The following is a 22173-nucleotide window of genomic DNA, read 5'->3' on the forward strand; positions in this document are numbered from 1 at the left end:
AGTTGTTTTCAAATCTCTTATTTGTTAAAACTTAATCAGTCTATATGAATATAATTCATCTGATTGTGTTTTCAAATTAAAATACTTCAAATTTATCGACTATTTTGTGCTAAAAATAATACGATAAAGGAGAAATGCGTCGTCTGCATAAGATGGTAATAATACACATTTACAATGTAGGATACGTACCTGAGAAAATCAGTCAAAGACCTCATACAAATCCTCAATTTGGTACACCATTCTTCAATCTTGATGCTGTTTTGGGTTTGACTTTCCTTTTGACTGAGTTAGACTGTCACTTTTAAAAAAGTTGATGGGATCCAATGTTTGATTTCCTAAAAAAATAAGTTTGACATATTTCCCTTCGTGCCTACCGGTAATACAAAATTAAAATATGAAATGTTTAAATGGTATTTCCAAAACGGCTTTTGATTTCTAAAACGGAAATGTGAAACGACATCGATAATTGATTGACTCACAAAAGTTAGATATTATTAGAAGTAGCCTACCGTTAGGCCTAATACTACACTTATTATCGCCTTATAAACAATTTAATAAAAATAGATAAAATGTTAATTTTCATAATGCGAGTCGTCCTATGTTTCCTGCCATCGCTCTAAATACTGTACGGTATTGACTATCATTGCGCCAGACGGCAAAACAGCGAAATGGAATCATGATTGTTATCACAGATTACGCAGGAAACCTTTCACATGTTTGGTGTTTTAACCTCAACTTAGGCCATCGATATATATTTTCTAATGTTATCAATGTTTTTAAGTAACCTTTAAATTTTGCTCCAGAAAGGTACTGGGCCTTAAATATTAACTGGTTATGTATAAATTTTGTTTCAAATTACTAATTAACTTCTGTATATATATCAATCACTGCCCACCTGTGCATGAATACTGCTCACCTGTCAATCTCGCCCTAGCTACCTTCTCGGTGAACTTTCACCTCTTATTCCATATGTACGCTGCCCATTGGTCATAGGCAGGTGTGATAGCCCAAGAATTCATTCTCTCAGATTGTCCCGATGCAGAAAGACCGCTCAAAACCCTCCCTACCCACCCTAAATTTCTAATTTTTGGCTATGTTATGTGGCTTTATAATATCAATTTCATTCTGTCGCTATTTTATATATATATATACATATACATGTAGTAATCAATATTTTCATTGTATCTGTTACATTTATAGGTGATAAACATGCATTTTCTACATAATTATTTAATCATGCTCAGTTAAATTGCATAACTTGCATGAGTGCATGTTAGATAATTCTGCTAGCTGTATGCATATGTATGATGTGACATGTTGATGGTTGATTTTGCTTGCTGGTGAAGCTGTGTTTGCCTTAGATTGTAAAGCTGTGCTTGCCTGAAATTGCTTATATATGTAGCCCTTTCACCCCCTATTATCAGTGAAAATCTGGAAATATGGACTTGCTTGAAATTCAGAACAGGGGTGAAAGGGAATTTATTTATTTATATATATTTGTAATAAAATAGCCAAAACTAGATACTTTAGTTTGTGATATATAAAAGGAGGTAATTCAAAATAAAAAAATAATAGCTAATAAATATGGTCTATATGTAAGTGCTGTTTTAGATCCCCTAATTAAATTAACAGCCAAAGTCATGCTTTTAGAACAATGGGCATGGTTTTATTTATTGTATTTAATAACTTATTTTAATGTCTATTCTTGGTAAAGAATGCTGTTTAAATTTTATCTTTATACAGGTGCTAAAGATATCACTTTTTAGACTCAGATTATAGAAAGAGTTAAACTATTTGTTTCGTCCACAACTAGCTATACAAAAATAAAACAACTTTACTTCTCAAATTAGATTCCCAGCTTGGATAAAAATGCATTTTCATTTAATTGTTAGTGATACATTCATTTTTCAGCATTCTGATAGCTGGGCAATGATTTCAAGCATATTTTCTGCCAGAGTAACACAACCCAATGAAGAAATGGTGAACTGTTTACAAGATGCACTGCAGAACATGATATTACAAGAGTCAGACATATTTAACAGAACTAAACAGACACTTGATAAGGAAGAAAAGGAAAAAGCTTATACAAGGAATGTAGAATCTCGTGAGAAGATATGTCACCACTTCTCTGATAAAACTGAAGATAAGGTTGCTGAAAACAACAACAAAGATAGAGACATATAGTAAAACAGAAGATGTTAATATTAAAATGGATGCAATAGATGATATTTCCCAGGAAAGTAATGTTCCAAATATGCAGGATGTTATTCTTTCTATAAATAATTCTGCCAATGGAAATTCCTTTCAATGTTTTCTTGATGAAAAAAGTGCAGTATCTGATCATCCCACGACAAAGGCTGAAAATTATGATAAAATATTGAAGAAAAACACAGAGGCTGTGGTTCAGGATATGAAGGATACCAGTGAGAATGAAACAGATGATTTTGGAAAGTGTACAAATAGTCCTACCAATACCAATTGTTCTGCTAATGGTCAGGATTGCCCTTCTGGACAGAAAGAGGAACCAGAGAAACATGATGACAAGGTAATGAAAGCAGGTAATTCCTCTGAAAGTGACGTGGATGCAGGAACAGTAGATCCTCCAGTAGGTGACTATAAAGACCAAGATATTTCAGATGACAAAGGTAGTGAGGTATCATTCAAAACACAAACAAATAGTGAAGATTTGAAGACTGGAGAAACACAACAGTTACACACAGAAGGTATCAGCCAAAATCAAAGTTCTTGAAAAAATATGCATTTATTTTCTGATTTGATATTGATGATGTTATTTTTATGAATACAAAGTCATTAAGCTTTATTGAGGAAAACAGGTAATATGTTTTATATATACATGAAAAAAAATTGAAGTTTTAAAAGAAGAAAAGAAAAAAGAAAAGCTATATGTAAAAGTACATGTATTGATATATGCAGAATTTCTGTCAAAATATTTATGATTTTTATTCTGTTACAGAAAGTACTATCAAAGATAACGAACCATCAGGAAATGATATTGCTGATTCTACAGAGGATTCTACAAATGAAAAGGATATTTTTATTGCTGTAGATAGTGAAATAACTTTCAAACAGCAAACAGAAGGTGCTGAAGCTGAGTTGAAAATGGAAGAAAAGGAACAGTCACAAAAAGATGGAAACAGCCAAACTCAAGTGATTGAAAAAACTAATACGGTTGTTGAAAACATCGAAGCATATGTTGGAAATGGCTTTGCAAGGATTGAAAAGGCCTTGTCAACTACTGATATCAAAAGGATTCAGGAGGACAGTACCAACACAGACAATCAAATTTCACATGAAGGAAGAAAACCATCTGGTAAAAGTACAACAGTTCTTAGAATTTCTGTTAAGGATATCAATAATGAATTTGATTCTATTAACACAGAATCTAACATTTTTGGGAAGAGCGATTTGGAGGAGAAGAAAGATCTTGAGGTCAACAATGATGTTGATAGTAAACATAGCCAAAGTCAAGAGAACATAGTTCATGCCAAGGATGATGAGAGGGAGGTAATCTATCTTTGATAAACATTAAAAAAAACCTGGGTAATTTAACTACATTTGTATACATGTAACTATTATACATTAAAGAGCATTTCATTATCTAGGTAAAAGATTGATTAGTTTACCTAGAAATTATTTTGAAATTATTGGATATTATGAAACTACCTGAAAAATTGCTTATGTCATTGAAAATATGAAAAACGACTGGGAGTATTTACTTTATTAATTAATTGAAAAATTATTAAATTGGAGAATATAATCGTTTAGGTTAACATAATGAAATAATAATATTACAAATAGCTATGATTACGTTGAACAATTGAATGAATGCTTGAAGATACAATACCAGGAATGATTCTTGACAAAATTTTGATTTTGGTTTACTCGACTAAATTTTGATTTTGGTTAACTTGTCACTACTGGCAATTTTGTTATGCCTTAACCTTTTCAGGAATCTGAGGAAAAGCTGTCCCTGAAGGACTTAGCATATGGAAATGAGGGCTACAAACATTTTAAACTGTATGCAGAGGTACATTAGATTTTTACCAGTAATTAAACCTTGTAGATAATCTAGTGACACCTATTATATTTTTGTGTGGCAAAATCTTTCCAAACCTTACTGGTATATATATTTTTGTTTTTAACTTTTTGTAGTATATTTGCATGGATACAATCACTTCTAATTTCAGTGTCCTGCAGTAAAAAGAATTATTGACAAAGATGACTAAGATTAGAGGTTGAATATCAATAAGAAAAAGATTTGTTAGAAGGTAGCTGCAATAATCTTTCTTTTTAGTAAATTTAGCTACAAATGATCAATTTTGATTTGAAGCAGAGTTAAAAATGTGAGCTTTGCATCGGTATATGTGCTAATTATGCATAAAGCAGGACCAAATAAAAAGAAAAAAAAATTTTTTTTGTTATGTATCAGTATATCTGATGTACATTTGTATATTAATGGTAAAAATGTAAATGTTTCACTACATTAATCCTAAAATATTCATCAGAAAGATGAAGCTTATCTTGATTCATTTGTTTATACATGTTTGTTTTTTCAGATTGATCGGAAAATCCAAGTGGATGAACTGCAAGATGCTAAGGAAGCTCTGAAGATGAATTATGATTGGAGAATTCAACAAATTGATGAAATCATCAATGTTGCTAAAGGTGAAATAAAAACTACTTTGGTCAAGATTTTAAATCTTAGAGATATTCCCCACTTGATAACTTAATAATATTTGGTTTCTTATTCTATTTTTGTTTGTGAACTGACCATTCATTTTAAATACTTATTTCACAAAGTAGGTGCTAAAGTTCCATAAAGATCAAACAACCATTATAGGCCTACATGCAATGTGCAATGCATGTACCCTTTAGAATTATTTAGTGTGTAGACATTTTTGGTTAGTATGTTCGATGGTTTGATTAATTTAATTCTGATATGCTTAGGAATCAACTGTATTTTGCAGCATACTACAAAAATCCTAAGGACAGCAAGGCGGTATCTGAGTGGCATGAACTTAAGAAAACTGTTTCTGTAGACAAGAGGAGTGCAGTCAAGAGTAATACCGACATCAAGTTTCACCTCTCTTCTCTCCACGAGCATAGGACAATCTTCACATACATCCTCATCACAGTTTAGTATCCCCATCTTATACTAGATATTCATACATGTGTAGGTCTCCTTTTGAATGCAAGCTTAACAAACCCCAAGGTAACTTGAGTTGCACTCCATTCTAACTTCCAGTCATCTAATTAGTAGCTCTTCTGGAACCTATTATGATCAATAAGGTTGGAAGAGCACACATCAAGTTGGTCCTGAGGCAAACTTGAGTAAAACATTTTTAGAAATGAGATTTTCTTTTAAACCTGCCATTTACCATTGACAATGTCTCATCTTTGAGATGTATTATATACAACAGGGCTGAATGCTGCGACTGTCACGAAAACAAAATGTACATTACAGCGTAAAGAATTCTGGTTGTTACTTTGATGGCTTCATTATTTTAACAACATTAAGCAAAAACATATAGTAACCCCTCCCCCTCCTGATTTTATCTGTTTAGATGCAACTGGTATCGGTCATTGTGACTGGTATACTGGGCAAGCTGACACATATAGGGTTGGAGCCGAAGCTGGAGCTGTTTTCAGGGGTGAAGACTTTCATGGGCATAGAAATGGTCCACAAATGGATCCCTCCAAATGTATGGATAGGACCTGCAGATCAATATTTAATCAGTAAGAGAAACCTAACAATACTTCTTATAGCCAAGTTTGAAAGGTATTCCGCATATGATCACTTGCCCTCCATCTCATAAAATTGATCTTCATGTAAGTTCAAATCCTATGTGAGGCAGTTGTAAGGTCTGGGTACTCTGGCTTTAAAATCCCACTTCCTTAACCTGTGCAGAGTCAGATACCAAGATGGGCCTGGCAATATAATTAATACCTATAACTATGAGAATTTTTTGATATTTGAAAATTTAACTATTGACAAATAAGGTAGCTTACTTAATAAAGGTAAATATAATTCTTTTAAATACTTTTAAAACAATTTGACAATAAATTTTGCATAGTAAAGACATCAGATTTAGTATAATTGAAATCTGTAACCAGGTATTGGAGCTCTGTATGCCCCGTGTATGAGAGAGGACATTGGTATCCAGATAGAATACAGTAAAGACGGATACAGTAAAACTAGCACACTCGGCTGTTGTGAAGTGGCCAGTAGAAATGTAGCAGGGACAACAACCCAATCAGAGTGTCTGAATAACACCAATGGTAAAAGCACTTTTATTACACCTGTATATAGAATGGCATTTTTACTGTAGTAAACCTTTTGCGGCTTAACCATTTAGCACTGTTTTAACCTATTGAACTGTAACTCACTCTGGTCAGCAGAAAACTATAGGATATCACACATGTCACTTCAACGAGAAGTAGTTATTTATGATACAGTATTTACCCCTCCCCTTTTTCTGAAGAAAAGTTGAAGTTGTATAAATGTCCCAATTCCATGGATTTAACAATGACTTTTTCGCCCACAACTATTTAGTAAGCACCCCAGTTTGTTATAATTATTTATCTACCCTGGGTGCTAATTACGGTGAATACGGTAGAAGAAAAAATATTATGGTAAACTATACATAACATACGGTAAAAGTAAAGGAATTTCTAAAGTTATATATTTATCTATTTTATTAATTTGTATTTTTTGTTTGTTTTAAAAGTACTGTAATTTTCAAAAAGTAATTTTTGATGATGAATAACTTAAAAGCTCATCTTGATTTGAGAGTATGAAAAATATGGCACGTAAAAACTTTAAGCAAATTGAATTCTTTAATTATTACAGTATATCTCATTTTGAAGGTCATATTCTAAACCAGATTGATTTAATGTCAATGATCCTACTACATTTATCAGGACTATAAATGCAGAATACAAAACCTTTTAGATTTTAGACATTTATTGATTTAACTAGTGTACATTATACTTTTCCAGCAGTAGGGGTTTGGAAAGAAGGCGTTGTGTGTGGTAGTCGGCCTTCAGGACAGAATTCTGTGGCCCATGTGTTAAAACCGTGTTGTACAGGAATCAAAGGACAGTGTCAGCTACTGTCACATGAACACTGTCAGTTTCTGCAGGGCACCTTTTATGTGAATGGGCCAGAGCACTGCAGCCAGGTAACATTGCATGGTCAAGATCATCTTTGATACACCAGGGGTTACTATCACTATCAATATGTCCTGGAATGTATCATAGCAAAACTAAAGACAGTTCAGGAGATAAACTTACCATGCAATCACAAGCCAGTATCTAGGCCTACAGAGACTTCCTTTGAAGATTATACAGACTGAATTAATCCCAACTTCAAAGTTCAGTGTACCGCTATTCGATTCTTTTGATGGACCAAACTATCTGTCTCAATTGTTCTCACACAGAGAGCCTCCAGTTTTACTATGAGATTGTCAAAGGGTGGATGTAATGGCAGTGATGAAAGTAACCCCTGGAGTATCAAGGATGGGTTAAGATTATATATAATAGTTATTATTACTATTAATGGTAATTGATTACTTGTTTATGTGTGTGAGAATATATAAAATAATTCTGTTCTTTTTAAGATAAATAATTTCTTCAAGGAAAACCAAAACTTTGATAACCAACACTAATCGAAACAAAGTAAGAAAAATTTAAGCTGTTGTCTCATATTCATTCAAGTAATTGTTAAGAGAAAATTGTAATGTCCGGACTTGAGTAAGTGTTCGTGTGGTAAAGAGAATGGGGTTGAAGGCAGAGTTGTTGATGATCTTTATAGACGGGTTTTACTTAATTTCTTGAAGGTGAACTGCCTGAGTTCAGTGTGTGGGATGGGAGGCCTGGAAGCTGACACTACGCGACCTTGGCTGCCAAGGCAACCTGTTCAATGGTGGAGACTTCCCCTAGCTCTAGTCTATCACCATGGAGTGATTCACGCTGTCCTTGTGAGCCTTGCACAGCTTCTGCTTTTCCGGAAGATTGAAAGGACCCTTGGCTGGCTTCGACTCACAATTTTGTATTTTATGACAGGGTTAGGTGGATTGCTGGTATGTCTGATAGTTACAGTGTCTACAGGTTTTGTTTCCCTGGTGGGAAAGTCATTGCAATATGGTGAAAAATAGTATAAATACTGTTCAAGCTTAAAACAAAAATTACTATTTCATTTAGATCTTGACCTTACTGCAAGGTGGCAATCGGGATAGCAGTTAAGATGTAACAACATATTACCACAAGCACTCCACTTCTGAGTCATAAATTCAAATCCCATGTGATGAAGTTTGCCAGACACTGACCGCTGGTCTGTGGTTTTTCTCTGGCTTTCGTTAACTATCTAAACCTACCAGTCCTTAACATCCTTAATGTTATAGGACATAGAAATAAACCATATCAAGATGGCATGGTTCATAAATATCACTTTGTTGATAAAGATTGCAGATTAATATACCAGGTCTACTGGTTATATCTGTCCTTTAAGTTATCATTACATCAAAAGCTGCCTTTTCATTGGAGGCAATTTGATGTATAATATCCAGGTAAGACAAGTATGATTGATGCTCCATTGACCAATGGTATCAGACTATCAAAATCAATTATCTTTTCTCTAAACTAAGGGACATTCCAGGTGTGATATCTCAGTTATTTTTAACCCCGATGTTCCAAAATAAATAAACTGACCACATTGACATTGGACTCTGACTGGAGATTATATATCATAATCTTATGTGGACTTTCACATGGAGTTATCTGATCTACTGAAAGTTTACAGTGCCCTTAATAATTAACCACTGACAAAATAAAGATAGTATAGGTGCAAATAGACTTTTCACCATGTTCACAATGATTGTCTTTCAGAATTTTTATAGAATTCATTTCTTTTTATTCAAATGATTGCAAACTGTCTTATTTGCAACACACAAGTAAAATTTTGCTTTATAATTGACACCTTTAATAAGTTCCTCCAAGCTGAGAGGATATCAGTATCTCATCAGTCCAACATCATTGGAAAGCCATATTTGTGTTCTTCCATTTTCTCTTCTAAAGCCTTATTGATTACATTAAACCGACTTGAAATATAGTAACTTTGGGTGAAATAGTGCATAGAATGGCGTAAAGAATCTAATATTTCATTTCTGTGTTGTTTTTCAGACAGCTGCTATATTCAGCCCCTATATACCACATGTAGGCAGCACAGCGACAGTGTTTGGAATGGCTGGCTTAATCACAGCGGAACTCTTACACTACTGGCACCTTGTCCGAAACCCTGCTGTGGAAATGACCAAGATTTGTGCACTTCTGATCATCTTCTTGATGTGTGGAACTCTGCCTTATGTTGATAACTACAGTATCATATCTGGGTTCCTCTTGGGCTTTTTTTGCTCCGTATTCTTCCTTCCTTTTTTGTCCTTTAAGAAACAGCAGAAGCATTGCCGCATCCTTCTTCTCTGTTTTGGTGGACCGTTCTTATTTTTGGTGTATTTTGTCTTATTCTATGTTTTCTATAAGGTGCAAACTTTTGAGGAGTGTACTGGATGTAAACTTTTTAATTGTGTACCATATACAGAAACAATGTGCGATGAGTCACTCTGGGATGATTAGTAACATGATTTGATAAGAAGATTTCGCATAAATCTTTGTTATAAGATATGATTTCTATTGAATGAACTATTTCTTGCATATATACCGTATTCAACCCAATAAGTACTCAGGGCAGTTAAAAATTGACAAATGATGGGTCCTTAAATGGACAATGTCAGTGACGCTAATTCTGTTTCATAACCATGGAGCAAAATATGGTATAAATGTATTGTTCTACATTCCGTACAAAGCATATAACAAAAATTATTGCCGAATTCCAAGACATTATTTTAAAAGTTTTTAATAGGATTGAAATTCCAAATGTATAGCAATACGATTAGGTGGGTACACACTTCACCCACATCCGAGGCAATGTCGCATAAGTTAAATGAATGTAATACATAACCGCTGAGGAGCTGATGAAATTGGTTTTTGGTTAGGAGCGTGTACCTAACACTTCTGTAAGAGCAGTTTCTGTTGATCTAAAAAGTTGCTTTACTCCACTAGCAAGAGTGAGGGTTCGGCATAGAAGACGTCCTACCATAATGTTTAATGGTGAACAGCGCGGGAGTTGGAACATTTCAAACACAATATCCCACAATTGCATTTTCTAGCATATTACAGTAAAACCAAGTAATTTGACTTCTATTGGAACTGACCAATTTTAATGTACTCTTAGACTGTGCCTTTAATGGGATCAAATTTGGGCTAACTGTATAGCATTTCACAAATTTATTTCACTGTCGGTAAGCCATTTATCAATTTACAAAAGAAATCAAATAGAGAAATGTTCACGGTTTTCATGATTTCATTCTCTATTAAGTCAATGTAAGTGATATTGAGGTCTCAAAAAGGGGGTGGCGCGCTAACAGGAAAGGGAACGCTTATACGGTTGTATATATGGTAAGTTGGAATATGATTATGGTATTTTGTGTTATAAATGTATGACAACACTTTGTCGTTTGTTATCCACCAAATGTGAACATTTTTCATCTCAACAAATTCTTGTCAATAACTAAGAAGATTAGAGACATGATATTGGGCCAGAAGCATACGCCATGTTTGTTTAAATTGAATAAACTTAGCATAATTTCAATGTCACGGGTCAAATAGACCAAAACCTTTAAACGACTTCCCAGACACTTGACATTGTGTCTGTGACATGTTGGGATGAAGGGCTACCATGTTTGTTTAAATAAATAAACTTGATTTTCATTCTCGGTCACAGGAGTCAAATAGATTAAACTCTTTTAACGGCTTCAAACTTTTGAACTTTGACCTTTATTTCCAACTGGAAGTTGACGTTTTACAGAAAAAAGTGTTACATTAGTTGTTTGTTCCATTATGCCCCGGTCACACATTCACGGATCATATCGACGGTGCCACTACGGATTTAATTTCACGGATGGCCCCGGAAAAAGCTAGTTTTCAATGTTTGATACGGTTCCAATACGGCTTTGCAACGGTGTGTCTATATGCTACGGGTCTTCACGAATATACTGAGGGTAGTCAATGTTGTGGGCAATTTGACAACATAAGTGAAACATATTGTTAAGGTGCACGGACAATAAATGACATACTTGATATTAAAAAACGTTCCCCTTAAGTAACACAATACTGAAATCTAAACGAGGGAAAGAACATCAAAATATCCAGTTAAGAAAGTAAAGACTAAAATAATTCCACATGTGCATATAACTGAAAGGAAATTTCGATGTAAAATGTTTGTAAGGTTGTACTTACCACTTATTGAATACATATGTTTTCTTAAACCGATTGTTTCAATAAAATTGAGATATCTCATTCACATATACCCATTTAACCATTTCTAATTATGATTCACGATCAATCCAAAACATCTTTCTATGCTCTGTGATGGAGCTGTTACTTAAGTTGATTTAATTAATTATTGAGAGAAACATTGCATTCATAATTTAAACATTATCCATACCTCTTTCACCCTAGAAAACTCGTTAGCGATATCCGTCTGTAGAAAGACTTCAGAAGCCAGGTTTCCTACCAAATACGTCGTCGCCAATAATGTTAAGATAGCCTAGTGGTTTGCCATTTTGGATGTTATAACAATGGCAAATAATCCATTTTCAAAGTTCTTCTTCTATTCATTCTGGTGTTACCGATCTGATCGTCAGAGAACCACATTGGGAACCAACATTAAACAACTTGAATTCGAAATTGGCAAGGGCTGTTAGAACCAGTACATGTACTCTTTATATTTGTAATTAATATAGGTATCATCTTGTTTTGCCATCTAGAGCACCAAATTAATACGGAAACTCTTATTCCATTGCAAATTATTTAGCTTCAATGTACGTATTGCAACTTTTTGGGTTCATTATGTGGTAACCATCTCTTGTAGCCAGGTAATGTAATAGAAAAGTTCAGTTTGGGATCATGAAAATGTCGGCACAATACCTCTTACATATATAGCCTCTGGATGTACGTGTTATAAAAATGTATATTTAACTGGAATCTAAGCACAAATACCACAGAAGAGTCTTCAGAAAAGCCATTCCTTTTCTCTGCCTCCAGTCACTTTTTTCGACTCGAACATTTTTGATCGCATCAATGTATTTTTGTGCTATAATGGTACCATTTATTGGTCATCTCTACGCCATGACAAATCACTACGATGGGCCCTTCAAATACGAGGCCTTTCAGGTATCGTGCTAGTTTTGAACTTGCCAATCTTGTGACAGTATTGGTAACTTGGTAGATCGTAATATTCCGTATTTTATCGTAATTTTACGTAGTTTACCGTTATCATCCTTGACAATCCTGGTTGATTCTGACCTATCCGTAAAGCAACGTAACTGTATCGTGTTGTGTCGTTACAATCCGCACCAAACCGTATTGTTCAATAATCAATTACGTAGCTGATACTTCCAAGTTTAACTACGGAAGACAACGGCTACTATTGGGAAATCTGCGGACCATTACAGAATACTACGATTGATGCCGGATTGTAACCGTAGCTTGTGACCGGGGCTTTACTGATTCTCCATAACATGGAAAAGGAAAGAAATCTGTCGAGCCGTTAACGAGACGTTGACCTAAGTTGAAACTGGAAGTGAGGTCATGACGGCCATATTAGATTTTTGACCAATATAAAAATTCTTCTGTCAAACCTTCAACTCTTTTGCATACAAATATACGGTGACACGTTCATTGGCGTATCTCTTATCATTTCGGAGATTCTTTGTATGAAACTTTGGATGCAGAAGTATATAAAAAATAGAACAAAAATTATTGGTCTTTTCATTCCCCATAGGTGAAAGACTTCGCTTGGTGAGCGATGCATGCCGTCCCGGCCTCATGTTACCATTTTAATCTTCAATTGGGGTACTAGTAAAGAGTGAGACCCAGCGGAAAAATTGTTCATTTGTCAAAGTCGGACGAAGGCACACATATTGGTATGGTCACCACCGACTTGCATGGTATGTACATACCTCCCAATAGAAAAATAAAGTGTGTTTGTCATAACGAAGCAGATACATGTATAGACCCCGCTATCCTCCTGTTTTATTTTCCTTGGAGCATTTGCGAATGATTTATCAAACCCATATCCCATAACTAATATTCACAGCCTGATTGTAATCAGTTGTTCCTACCCTATATATAGTCAAGAAAAGTTTACTTTCTAATGAAGCACATTTTCTCATTAGAATTCGTTTGTATCCGGTATTATGTATATATTTGCATAAAAAACATCAATATACTCTTAGACGGAATTGTCTCTTTCTGTAATCATAACATATACAAAGAAAAGATGTTTGACCCCGCACTATATTTCACAGGTGTGTCCGTGCAGTATACAATTATAAAAAAAAATCAATTAATTACCGCAAAGAAAGTTTTTTCTAGGCGAAAACTATTCGTGAAATCAAACAGCCCTAAAAATTAACTAGACGCGAAAACACGACATTATGTCGTCGAGAAAATAACTATAGCAAATCTATATGGGATCACAAAGGTAAAATGGACGCAATGAGGGTCTGAATAAGCATGTTGTCGTGTATCAAATGAGCACAAATACACAGATATTTGAGTAGCAGTAATACGATGTGATAATAAAAGATTAAGAAAAAAATTAAAAACTATAATTGAAAATCCACAGAATATAGAAAGACACATTAACAGCACAGAAAGACTTTTTGACGGTATTCAGTCTAATTAAAATACAAAATATACAAGTCTTACATTCATAACGTGGTGAATTATGTGAAAATGTTAAAAAATATATGTTTCAATACTATTGAATTTGATCGAATAGTATGTAATGAATTATATCAAACACTATTTCAATCAGATTGAGAAACCAATGTCCATTAAGTATGCTTTCATAGTTAAATGGTGAGAATATAAGACATGTAAGGTGAAATCTTTTCCGCTATAACAGTAGCTAAAGTAACATGTACTTAATTATATACATTATCAATAACAAGTTAGAATCTGGATGTGTTTGTTAAAACACGAGAATAGAACACATGTAACATAAACTTTATTACATACATCATCCACAATCTAATAAAGGACCGCTACCTTACCGAAATGGCTTTTAATTTTGAAAATTTTAGAGAGTCTCAAAAGTTATGAACTTACCGTTAATACTACATTTATCATCACTTTCTGAACAATTATATTCAAATAAATGAAATGTTAATTTTCATAACGCGGGTCGTCTGATGTTTCCCGCCGTCGTCCTAAATACCACGTGGTAGTTGATTATCACTGCGCCAGAAAGCAAAACAGCGAAATGAAACCCAACTGTTATCATATGTTAAAGGCCCACTACCTTTCCGAAACGGCTTTTAATTTTTAAAATGGGAAAGTAAAACGAGATCGATATTTTTGTATAGTCTCTAAAGTTATTAACTTACCGTTAATACTACACGTGTCATCACATTCTGAACAATTTGATTAAAATAAATAAAATGTTAATTTTCATAACCCGGGTCGTATTATGTTTCCCGCCGTCGTCCTAAATGCCGCGCGGTAGTTGACTATCACTGCGCCAGACGGCAAAACAGCGAAATAACTCTCCATTGTTATCAAACATTACGCAGGAAATCTTGCATATGTTTTGTGTTGTAACCTCATCTTAGGCCATTGGTATATATTTTCCGATGTTATTAATGTTTTTAAGAAACCTCTATGTTTTCCTCCGGAAAGGTAGCGGGCCTTTAAGCATGATATCTTGCATAAGCTCCATGTTATCACCTCATCTTAGGTCATCGTGATATAGTTTCTTATGTTATTTATGATTTTTAGAAACCTTTCAATTTTGCTCTGGATAGGTAGTGGGCCTTTAAAATACAGATCCTTTTAGTTAATCACCCCGTTCAATAGACCTCGTATCAAACGCAGTGATAATAAGGATCTGTATTTTGATTACATTGGCATCATCGATAACAAGTTATAATCTCGATTTTCTAGTTAAAAAGGTGAGAATAAAAATTTATGTAACAGATATCTAATTATATGCATCATCAATAACACGTTAGAATCTGGATGTAATGCTCGATCGCTTTATCTAAGTATGGCTGAACATTGATATCCTATCTGCTCTCTTGGTCACACAGAGATAATGCATTCTCGGCAGGTCCTTGTCTAACAAGTGGGTCCTTCAATCTATTTGCATATCTACACAATTTTGTTAAGGTTTAACACTATATTGGCCTTTATATCGTGTTCGTGAATATTTAATGTTTTATGATATATAGGTAACCCACCAAACAACCACAACAAACAAAACCAACATGAAATATACCAAATTTAAATTTTAAGATACAGTAATGTGATCTCTACTAAACATTAAATAATTCATTAAAATTCCATCCTCCTCTCCCCCAAAAAAATGTGCATTTATATAAGTATCAATCACGAATGTTCCCCTTGAATACCTTAATACTGAAACCTGTAAGTAGGTTAGCTTCTGTCATATATTTACATCTTATATATTCCATCTCCATTTGAGTCACTTCAGGTATATGCTTAACTCCATTTTTTCGTGTGTTACACATTTCTATGTACATACTTCAATGAAATTGTCAAACTATGCCATGTATGCAGACATGAATCGGATCCCATTGATTGTCCCGAAAGCGAGTATATATGTATGTAGGAGTTGGAGGGGCAGTGCTTAAGTTAATTTTTAACTTTCTGGATCAAATATATGATAGTATCGTTATCAAACTCAGTATCAGTTATAACCGATTGTAGAACAATCCAGTCCTTGCCTCATCCCACGATATATAGAGTGAGAATCTCCAATAGTTTATTCTGAATTAATCTCTCGTCGCTGCTTCTGATTCGTCGATAGGAAGAGCCACTTGAACATTGCCACCTCCTTCAATTGATATAAGCAGCATCATGCGCCACATTCTATTTATAGCACAAGCTACAACAGTCGGGAGTCTCTTTGGCTACAGCACTGGGGAAACCCTATGTGAGATCTCGTCTACAACAATAGCTCGTGACTAACGCTGATGATATCTGAAAGCAATGGTGTACAGATGCTTTGATTTGATTGGCTAGTTGAAAGTAGAATCCAAAACAAATGCAATTCTTTAGAAAAATTTCCAAACGGTCTGTATGTGTTACTATCTATCGTTAGGGATTTCTTCAAGGCATCGAGATGCTGCTGAAACAGAGAAACGAAAGTTATCAATTTTTGGAGTTTGTTGTATATAAAACGGGAAAAATGTCTATACAGATCATTAGAATTCGAAGACTAAAGCAAGATATTAGTAAGCGAAGCAGTGCAATTAATAGACAATATGAAGCAAGGTAAGAATTAGTTAATTACAAAATGTAACTTAAGATATTTTCTAATTAACTTAATTAACCAGATCTTGAATGGTCTTCACTATATTATTATGTACATATTAGGTTTATGTAGCTAAATTATTATCAATTTTATTTTGTTATTTTATTGAAAGTTGATAAAATTAATTACAAAATATTTGTTCAAAGCTGTTTTGCAATAGAAATTTAGTGAGTTTAAACAATTTTCATTTTTATTTATTTATTTTTATGATGAGTTACACGTTAGGAAGCAATTAATCAAAGCTTTTAATTAAATAAATATTTCATAATTTCTTCTATTTAACACGTTCTTCATAAGTTACTAGCTGTTTCTTTCTAGTAAATACACGCCAACATAAGCAAAGTTTAATAATGTATTTCAAAACCATATCGATCGGTGAAAATAACATTGACTCTAAAATGTTAAAAAGCAAAGACATTATCAGGATTATTTCTCGTCTTTTTTATAGGATTTACATTCAACCACTTCCTAGTGACCATCATTACATTGGCTTGTATCGTCCCGATGGTAACGAACGCCGCGCCCCTCCCTGGATACCAAGAGAAATGGAGAAATCCATGTGAAATACCTTCCCCAACATTTGAACCGTACGAGACGACAAACGCGCAGAAATCTTCCGTTCTCCAGGATTTACTTTTGAATCTCCAGGTGGCAGAGAATGTTATTTCCGATCTAAAAATGGAATATGTAAGTTTATCTAACTTTGTAACTATTGAATAAAAGTATTCTTTGAATGATGAGGGTGTCGAAAACTTAGTTAATCAATAAGTTCGAATTGTGAAAAAATGGAATTATGTATCGAAAATTCAATCAATCATTTTAGTTTTAATAAATTAAAGAGCTCGAAGAGCAAAAAATGCGAAACAGGAATGTTTACATATACCACGACTATTGAAAACAATTGTTATCGAATGGTGTGTGTATGTGTGTCGATAACTTATGTAATATGATTTAATTTAGTAAACAGAAACTTTGAATAGTGACAAATGAAATGCGTCAATATGCCTATGACTTTTGAAGCAGAATTGTTATTAAATGGTATGGGTGTCGATGACTAAAATACCTTTATATAGCACACTAGGTGCGGAAAGCATGGCGTAAAATTAATTATTGACCTCTTGATACAGATGTAAAAGTACATATGTAAAACTAATAGTTGTATAAATATTGATGTATCCAGGATTTAAAATGGTAGAAATTGTCTGTTTCAGAGAACACATCGTGTCGCGGGGAGAGTCTCTAACGGTTCGTGTGTCTCCAGCCTTGAAAACAACCTCGATAATGTGTATAGGCATGTTGACGGCTTCCCAGACCTGGCGCCATACTTCTTGTCACGGAACTTCCTAGCTATTTGTGAAAACGTGAGTGTCTTCAATTTTGAATATCTTTTGATTTAGTGAACTTAATCACCAACGGGAGACTTAGGCATATGTTTTACCTTATTTAAACTGTTGGTATTTATTTTTTTCCATTTTTTTTTATTGAAGCAGCACATGCTGGTTTTATATACTCTGACAACTTTGCTAGCCAAGGATATTAAGCCGATTCTCTTCCTACTACCCTTGGCTAGCGAAGTTGATACTCTGAGGGATGACTACTTCTCCTGCCAATAATTATCGGATAGAACTATTGAAAACTAGTTTAACATCTTCTTTGTTATGATAAGAATATTCAATTTAGCGAAATTCTCTTCTCCCCACCCCTAATGTTAAGCTTTAGATGTACTCTTTCAGTCATCTTTATATTTACTTAGAATGAATGTGGCTCCATGCTCTTCCCAAGTTATGTTATAGACTAATAAAACATCATTTTACTAGATCATTTTCATGATTTTGTAGATTTCTACGACATTTTTGCACGACTACAAAATCCTTGTCCCAGTTATGATTTTCCTGGAAGAAACCATTGAAGAGGATTATCAGAACAACAACGCCACATACTTTTACCAACTGACGGAATTACACAACGCATTGAAAGGAGTGATGTGTAAATTTCATCAAATTGAACAACGTTGTGGCGCAGAGGAACAAACTCTGGACGCAACGGAACTTATTCACAATTACAAGGTATCGCCTAACTATGATCCTCGGGAGAGAGATTACCTTCTGATTAGGGATACAGGTGTTTTAGTTCGGGCGCTGCATGGTAGATATGATAACTGTCTCACGCTGTTCAGAAAAATCTCGTCATAATGACGTCAAATAGAAAATCTCGTCATAATGACGTCAAATAGAAAATCTCGTCATAATGACGTCAAATAGAAAATCTCGTCATAATGACGTCAAATAGAAAATCCGTCATAATGACGTCAAATAGAAAATCTCGTCATAATGACGTCAAATAGAAAATCCGTTATAATGACATCCAATAGAAAATCTCGTCATAATGGCGCGCAATAGAAAATCTCTTAATAACGACGTGCAATAGAAAATCTCGTCATAACGGCGTACCATAGAAAATCTCGGCATCTTTACATTTAATTCAATACTTCTTCTAAAACTAACATATACTCAAATGTCCAAATTTCATTTTTCTATAACAATAACTAATGTACTATCTTCAAATCTCAATGTTCCATTTTTCTTTCCCTAAAAGTAGTTATAACTGTTACAAAGTTCATAATCAATTCCCGGTAAAGAAACTTCATTTTTTAGTTCGCTCAATTACTGTTTTGTTGAACTTACTTATTTCAAAATTCCATTTTAATTTCTTACCAATAGTTAAACATAATAACTCACATCATCTATTTTATATACCAACTGGTAATCGTAGTTTGCCAGAATAAATCTTTTAGCATAATATTTTGTATCATAATGCGATGACATATTCCACATTTCCCCCTGTTTTTTCCTAACACTCTTTGAAAATCAATCATGTTTATCTAAATTTCATTTGCATTTGGTTGTATATTTTGATGTCTCTTTTTCTTTTTATCTAGACATTGTTTTCCTTTTTTCATTTTGTAAGTTTGATTTGAATATGGTTGTAGAATGATATGTCCTTGAATGAATATGGTCTTGAATGCAAGTGTCAAACCTGAAAACATCGACCAAGCTGTTGAATATTTAGACACTTATCATATTCCTGAAAACTTCAAAATGATGAGATGATTTTCAGGCATTCTTTATGATAGAGTTAGAATGAAATGTGTTTGTTTTCATAAATGTGACACTTGAGATGAATAATGCAGAATGGTATGAATATTATGCTGTGTTTGTTTGTAAACGTCCCGGTAATTGAAATTCAATTTCAATGCATTCCACAACAAGTAATATGCGTTATAAGGATTTAATTATTTATATGAATACAGTGTTTATGTATAGGGATATGTTTTATGTATTTACATGTGTTAATTTGAAGGCAATTGTGTGTCGAACTGCCATTGTGACAATGTTTGAATATACATGTAACAATATTGATATAATATTAGTATAACGCGCGTGCATGATATGGATGTCATTACGAATAATTGTGTTTAAGAAAGTTTTTATTTTACCACAGTAGTAACTGTCAGGGTAATGAACATAATCGTGTTCATGAAATTGTATGATTATATTAATCGGCCGATAAATCACGCTTTCAGCACTGAATATTTTTTATAGGTTTTTAAGTCTTTTTATGTTTATATATATATTTTTGTACACAGCAATTGGATATTTTTGTTTCATTTCTTTACATGTACATGCCAATCTAATTGATATACATGTATGACGTTGTTGAATGCTCAAACAAATGTGAAATGGTATTTTGTGAATAAATAAAGCATGTTGTTACCAATATTTACAATTTTGTCTTCTTTTTCTTGAAAAAACTTATGAGGATACCATGCTTCATATGTAAGACGTGAAAACAATTCAAGGATCGGGAAGTGGATGACACCGTTCATCTCAACGCTTTTGGATAAAGATATACAAATAATTTTGTTTAAAGATAATCCCTTGTTTTCAGTTCAGTTCAGTTCTTTATTACTTTAAACCAATTGGTTTATCGGTACAGTGCATATATATATATACAGTGCAGACAGGAAAAACAATACAATATGTACAGACACACAACACACTCGCAGCGTACACGTATGTAGTGTAGAGAGATATCTCACATTACGATATATTTACATTCGTCACATTTATTTTTTAACTTTCATATTATATTTTTATCCAGTATTAACATATACCATTAATATGTTATTGTCACTCAACACATTTTAACACTCTCATATTACATTTATACATTACTTACAGAAAAACATTCATTAACCATCGCACATTACATTGATACGTTACATTGTATTGACTTTATATTATAATACATTAGACGTTACTAGCACATTACATTAATATTATTTCATGTTATCTCATTCTTACGTCACATTACTTATACATGATCTTGTTCGCATAATATTACATTTACGTTACTCAAATCACATTAATAGTATTTTCACATATAAATGTAACATTACATTCTATATTATTAACACATTAATTTAATCATTCAAATAAAACCTTCAACCACGGCATTGATAGTACATGTATGTTAGTATTAATACGGTATGCCATTATTCATGCTAAACTTTCTCTCTTTTTGTTGCTCAATCTGATAAATTTGGCTAAATTTGACAGATCTTTTATATTATCTGTTTTCATTAATTGCACAAATTTAAACATACTAGGGTTTTGAAAATAATATCTCTTGATACACTTACTTCTTATATCTTTAAAACTTTCGCATTTAATAATAAAATGATATTCATCCTCGATATCCCCGCTATTGCATGATGTACAAATTCGACGACTTCTATCTGTATTGTTATAACGACCTCTCTCGATATTTAACTTATGTGACGACATACGAATTTTTGATATTTCTTTCAAATTTTGAGTCCCTATAGATTTTGTTAAATATTTCTGTAGACCAAAAACTTCGCGAATATATTTGTACAATGAGCACTTAGAAGATAACTCTATCTGTTCACTACAGTCTTGTTGGAATATATCATACATCTGTACATTCTACGTTTGATGATATCAATATCTTTGTCAATTATTTTATCACTATGCCAAATATAACCTAACCCCATTCTGTATAATTCATCTCTGACACTATCCGACCAATCACTCCCCTTCTCAAGCATTTCTTGATAGATAGCATTTAAAATACAGTTATTTGAAGTCTTTAATTTAATCCAATATTTAAAAATTCTTAATTTTCTCACAATAGCCATTGGTAATCTGCCTAATTCTTGATATACCATACAATTTGCTGTACTTTTCTGAACTCCTAATAATCGTTTGCAAAAACTCAAGTGCAATTTTTCTATACTTGGTGCTTTGTGAAACCCCCATACTTCACTACTGTAATTTAAAATACTAGCAACATAGGTATCAAATACATGAAGTTGTGTTTCAATGTTAAAAAAGTTTTTCTTACATACATTTGACACTGCAAAAAGAGCTTTCTTACCCTGTTCAGAAATTCTATCTTCTGCTTTCCTGAATTTACCGTTAAAATTTAGAAGAATACCAAGGTAATTAAAATCGTTTACAATCTCTAACTGGCAACCGTTATAAAACCAAATAGCATCCTCTCTTAGTTTTCCCCCGTTTCTGAAAACTAATACTTTAGTTTTATCAGTATTTACAGTTAAGTTCCATTTTTTGGTGTAAATCTAGCATTTTTTGTAAACCCTTTGCAGTTTC

At 33.4% G+C, this 22173-nt stretch overlaps 2 protein-coding genes across 3 annotated transcripts; both read left to right on the forward strand.

The window, feature by feature from the left end:
* Positions 1-117: 117 nt before the first annotated feature.
* LOC138334904 (inactive rhomboid protein 1-like) lies at positions 118-10850 on the forward strand. Of its 2 annotated transcripts, none has more exons than XM_069283739.1 (11): positions 118-155; positions 1912-2723; positions 2975-3525; positions 3971-4048; positions 4578-4686; positions 4989-5155; positions 5586-5757; positions 6136-6300; positions 7021-7202; positions 7860-8102; positions 9202-10850. In XM_069283739.1, exons 2-11 carry the CDS (start codon positions 2210-2212, stop codon positions 9649-9651), a joined length of 2631 nt encoding a protein of 876 aa, XP_069139840.1. In that variant the 5' UTR covers positions 118-155; positions 1912-2209; the 3' UTR covers positions 9652-10850. The 2 variants fall into 2 exon arrangements, with proteins under 2 accessions (XP_069139840.1, XP_069139841.1); XM_069283740.1 differs by having other exon boundaries at positions 7024-7202.
* Positions 10851-10988: 138 nt separating this feature from the next.
* LOC138334905 (uncharacterized) lies at positions 10989-20244 on the forward strand. The gene is made up of 4 exons (XM_069283741.1): positions 10989-13085; positions 16926-17164; positions 17689-17838; positions 18316-20244. The coding sequence occupies exons 1-4, from the start codon at positions 13064-13066 to the stop codon at positions 18667-18669; spliced, it is 765 nt and encodes a 254-aa protein (XP_069139842.1). The 5' UTR covers positions 10989-13063; the 3' UTR covers positions 18670-20244.
* The last annotated feature ends 1929 nt before the right edge of the window (positions 20245-22173 follow it).

This window comes from Argopecten irradians, chromosome 11 (assembly GCF_041381155.1).
Source record: "Argopecten irradians isolate NY chromosome 11, Ai_NY, whole genome shotgun sequence".
Classification (NCBI taxonomy): Eukaryota; Metazoa; Mollusca; class Bivalvia; order Pectinida; family Pectinidae; genus Argopecten; species Argopecten irradians.

Excerpts from the sequence above, each read along its gene's own strand:
- LOC138334904 (XM_069283739.1), top strand. The coding sequence starts at position 2,210 with ATGGATGCAATAGATGATATTTCCCAGGAAAGTAATGTTCCAAATATG. Across the intron at positions 3,526-3,970 it reads CCAAGGATGATGAGAGGGAG|GAATCTGAGGAAAAGCTGTC; the intron begins GTAATCTATCTT and ends TAACCTTTTCAG. Across the intron at positions 7,203-7,859 it reads GGCCAGAGCACTGCAGCCAG|GTGAACTGCCTGAGTTCAGT; the intron begins GTAACATTGCAT and ends AATTTCTTGAAG.
- LOC138334905 (XM_069283741.1), top strand. The coding sequence starts at position 13,064 with ATGGTCACCACCGACTTGCATG. Across the intron at positions 13,086-16,925 it reads GGTCACCACCGACTTGCATG|GATTTACATTCAACCACTTC; the intron begins GTATGTACATAC and ends TCTTTTTTATAG. Across the intron at positions 17,165-17,688 it reads CCGATCTAAAAATGGAATAT|AGAACACATCGTGTCGCGGG; the intron begins GTAAGTTTATCT and ends TGTCTGTTTCAG.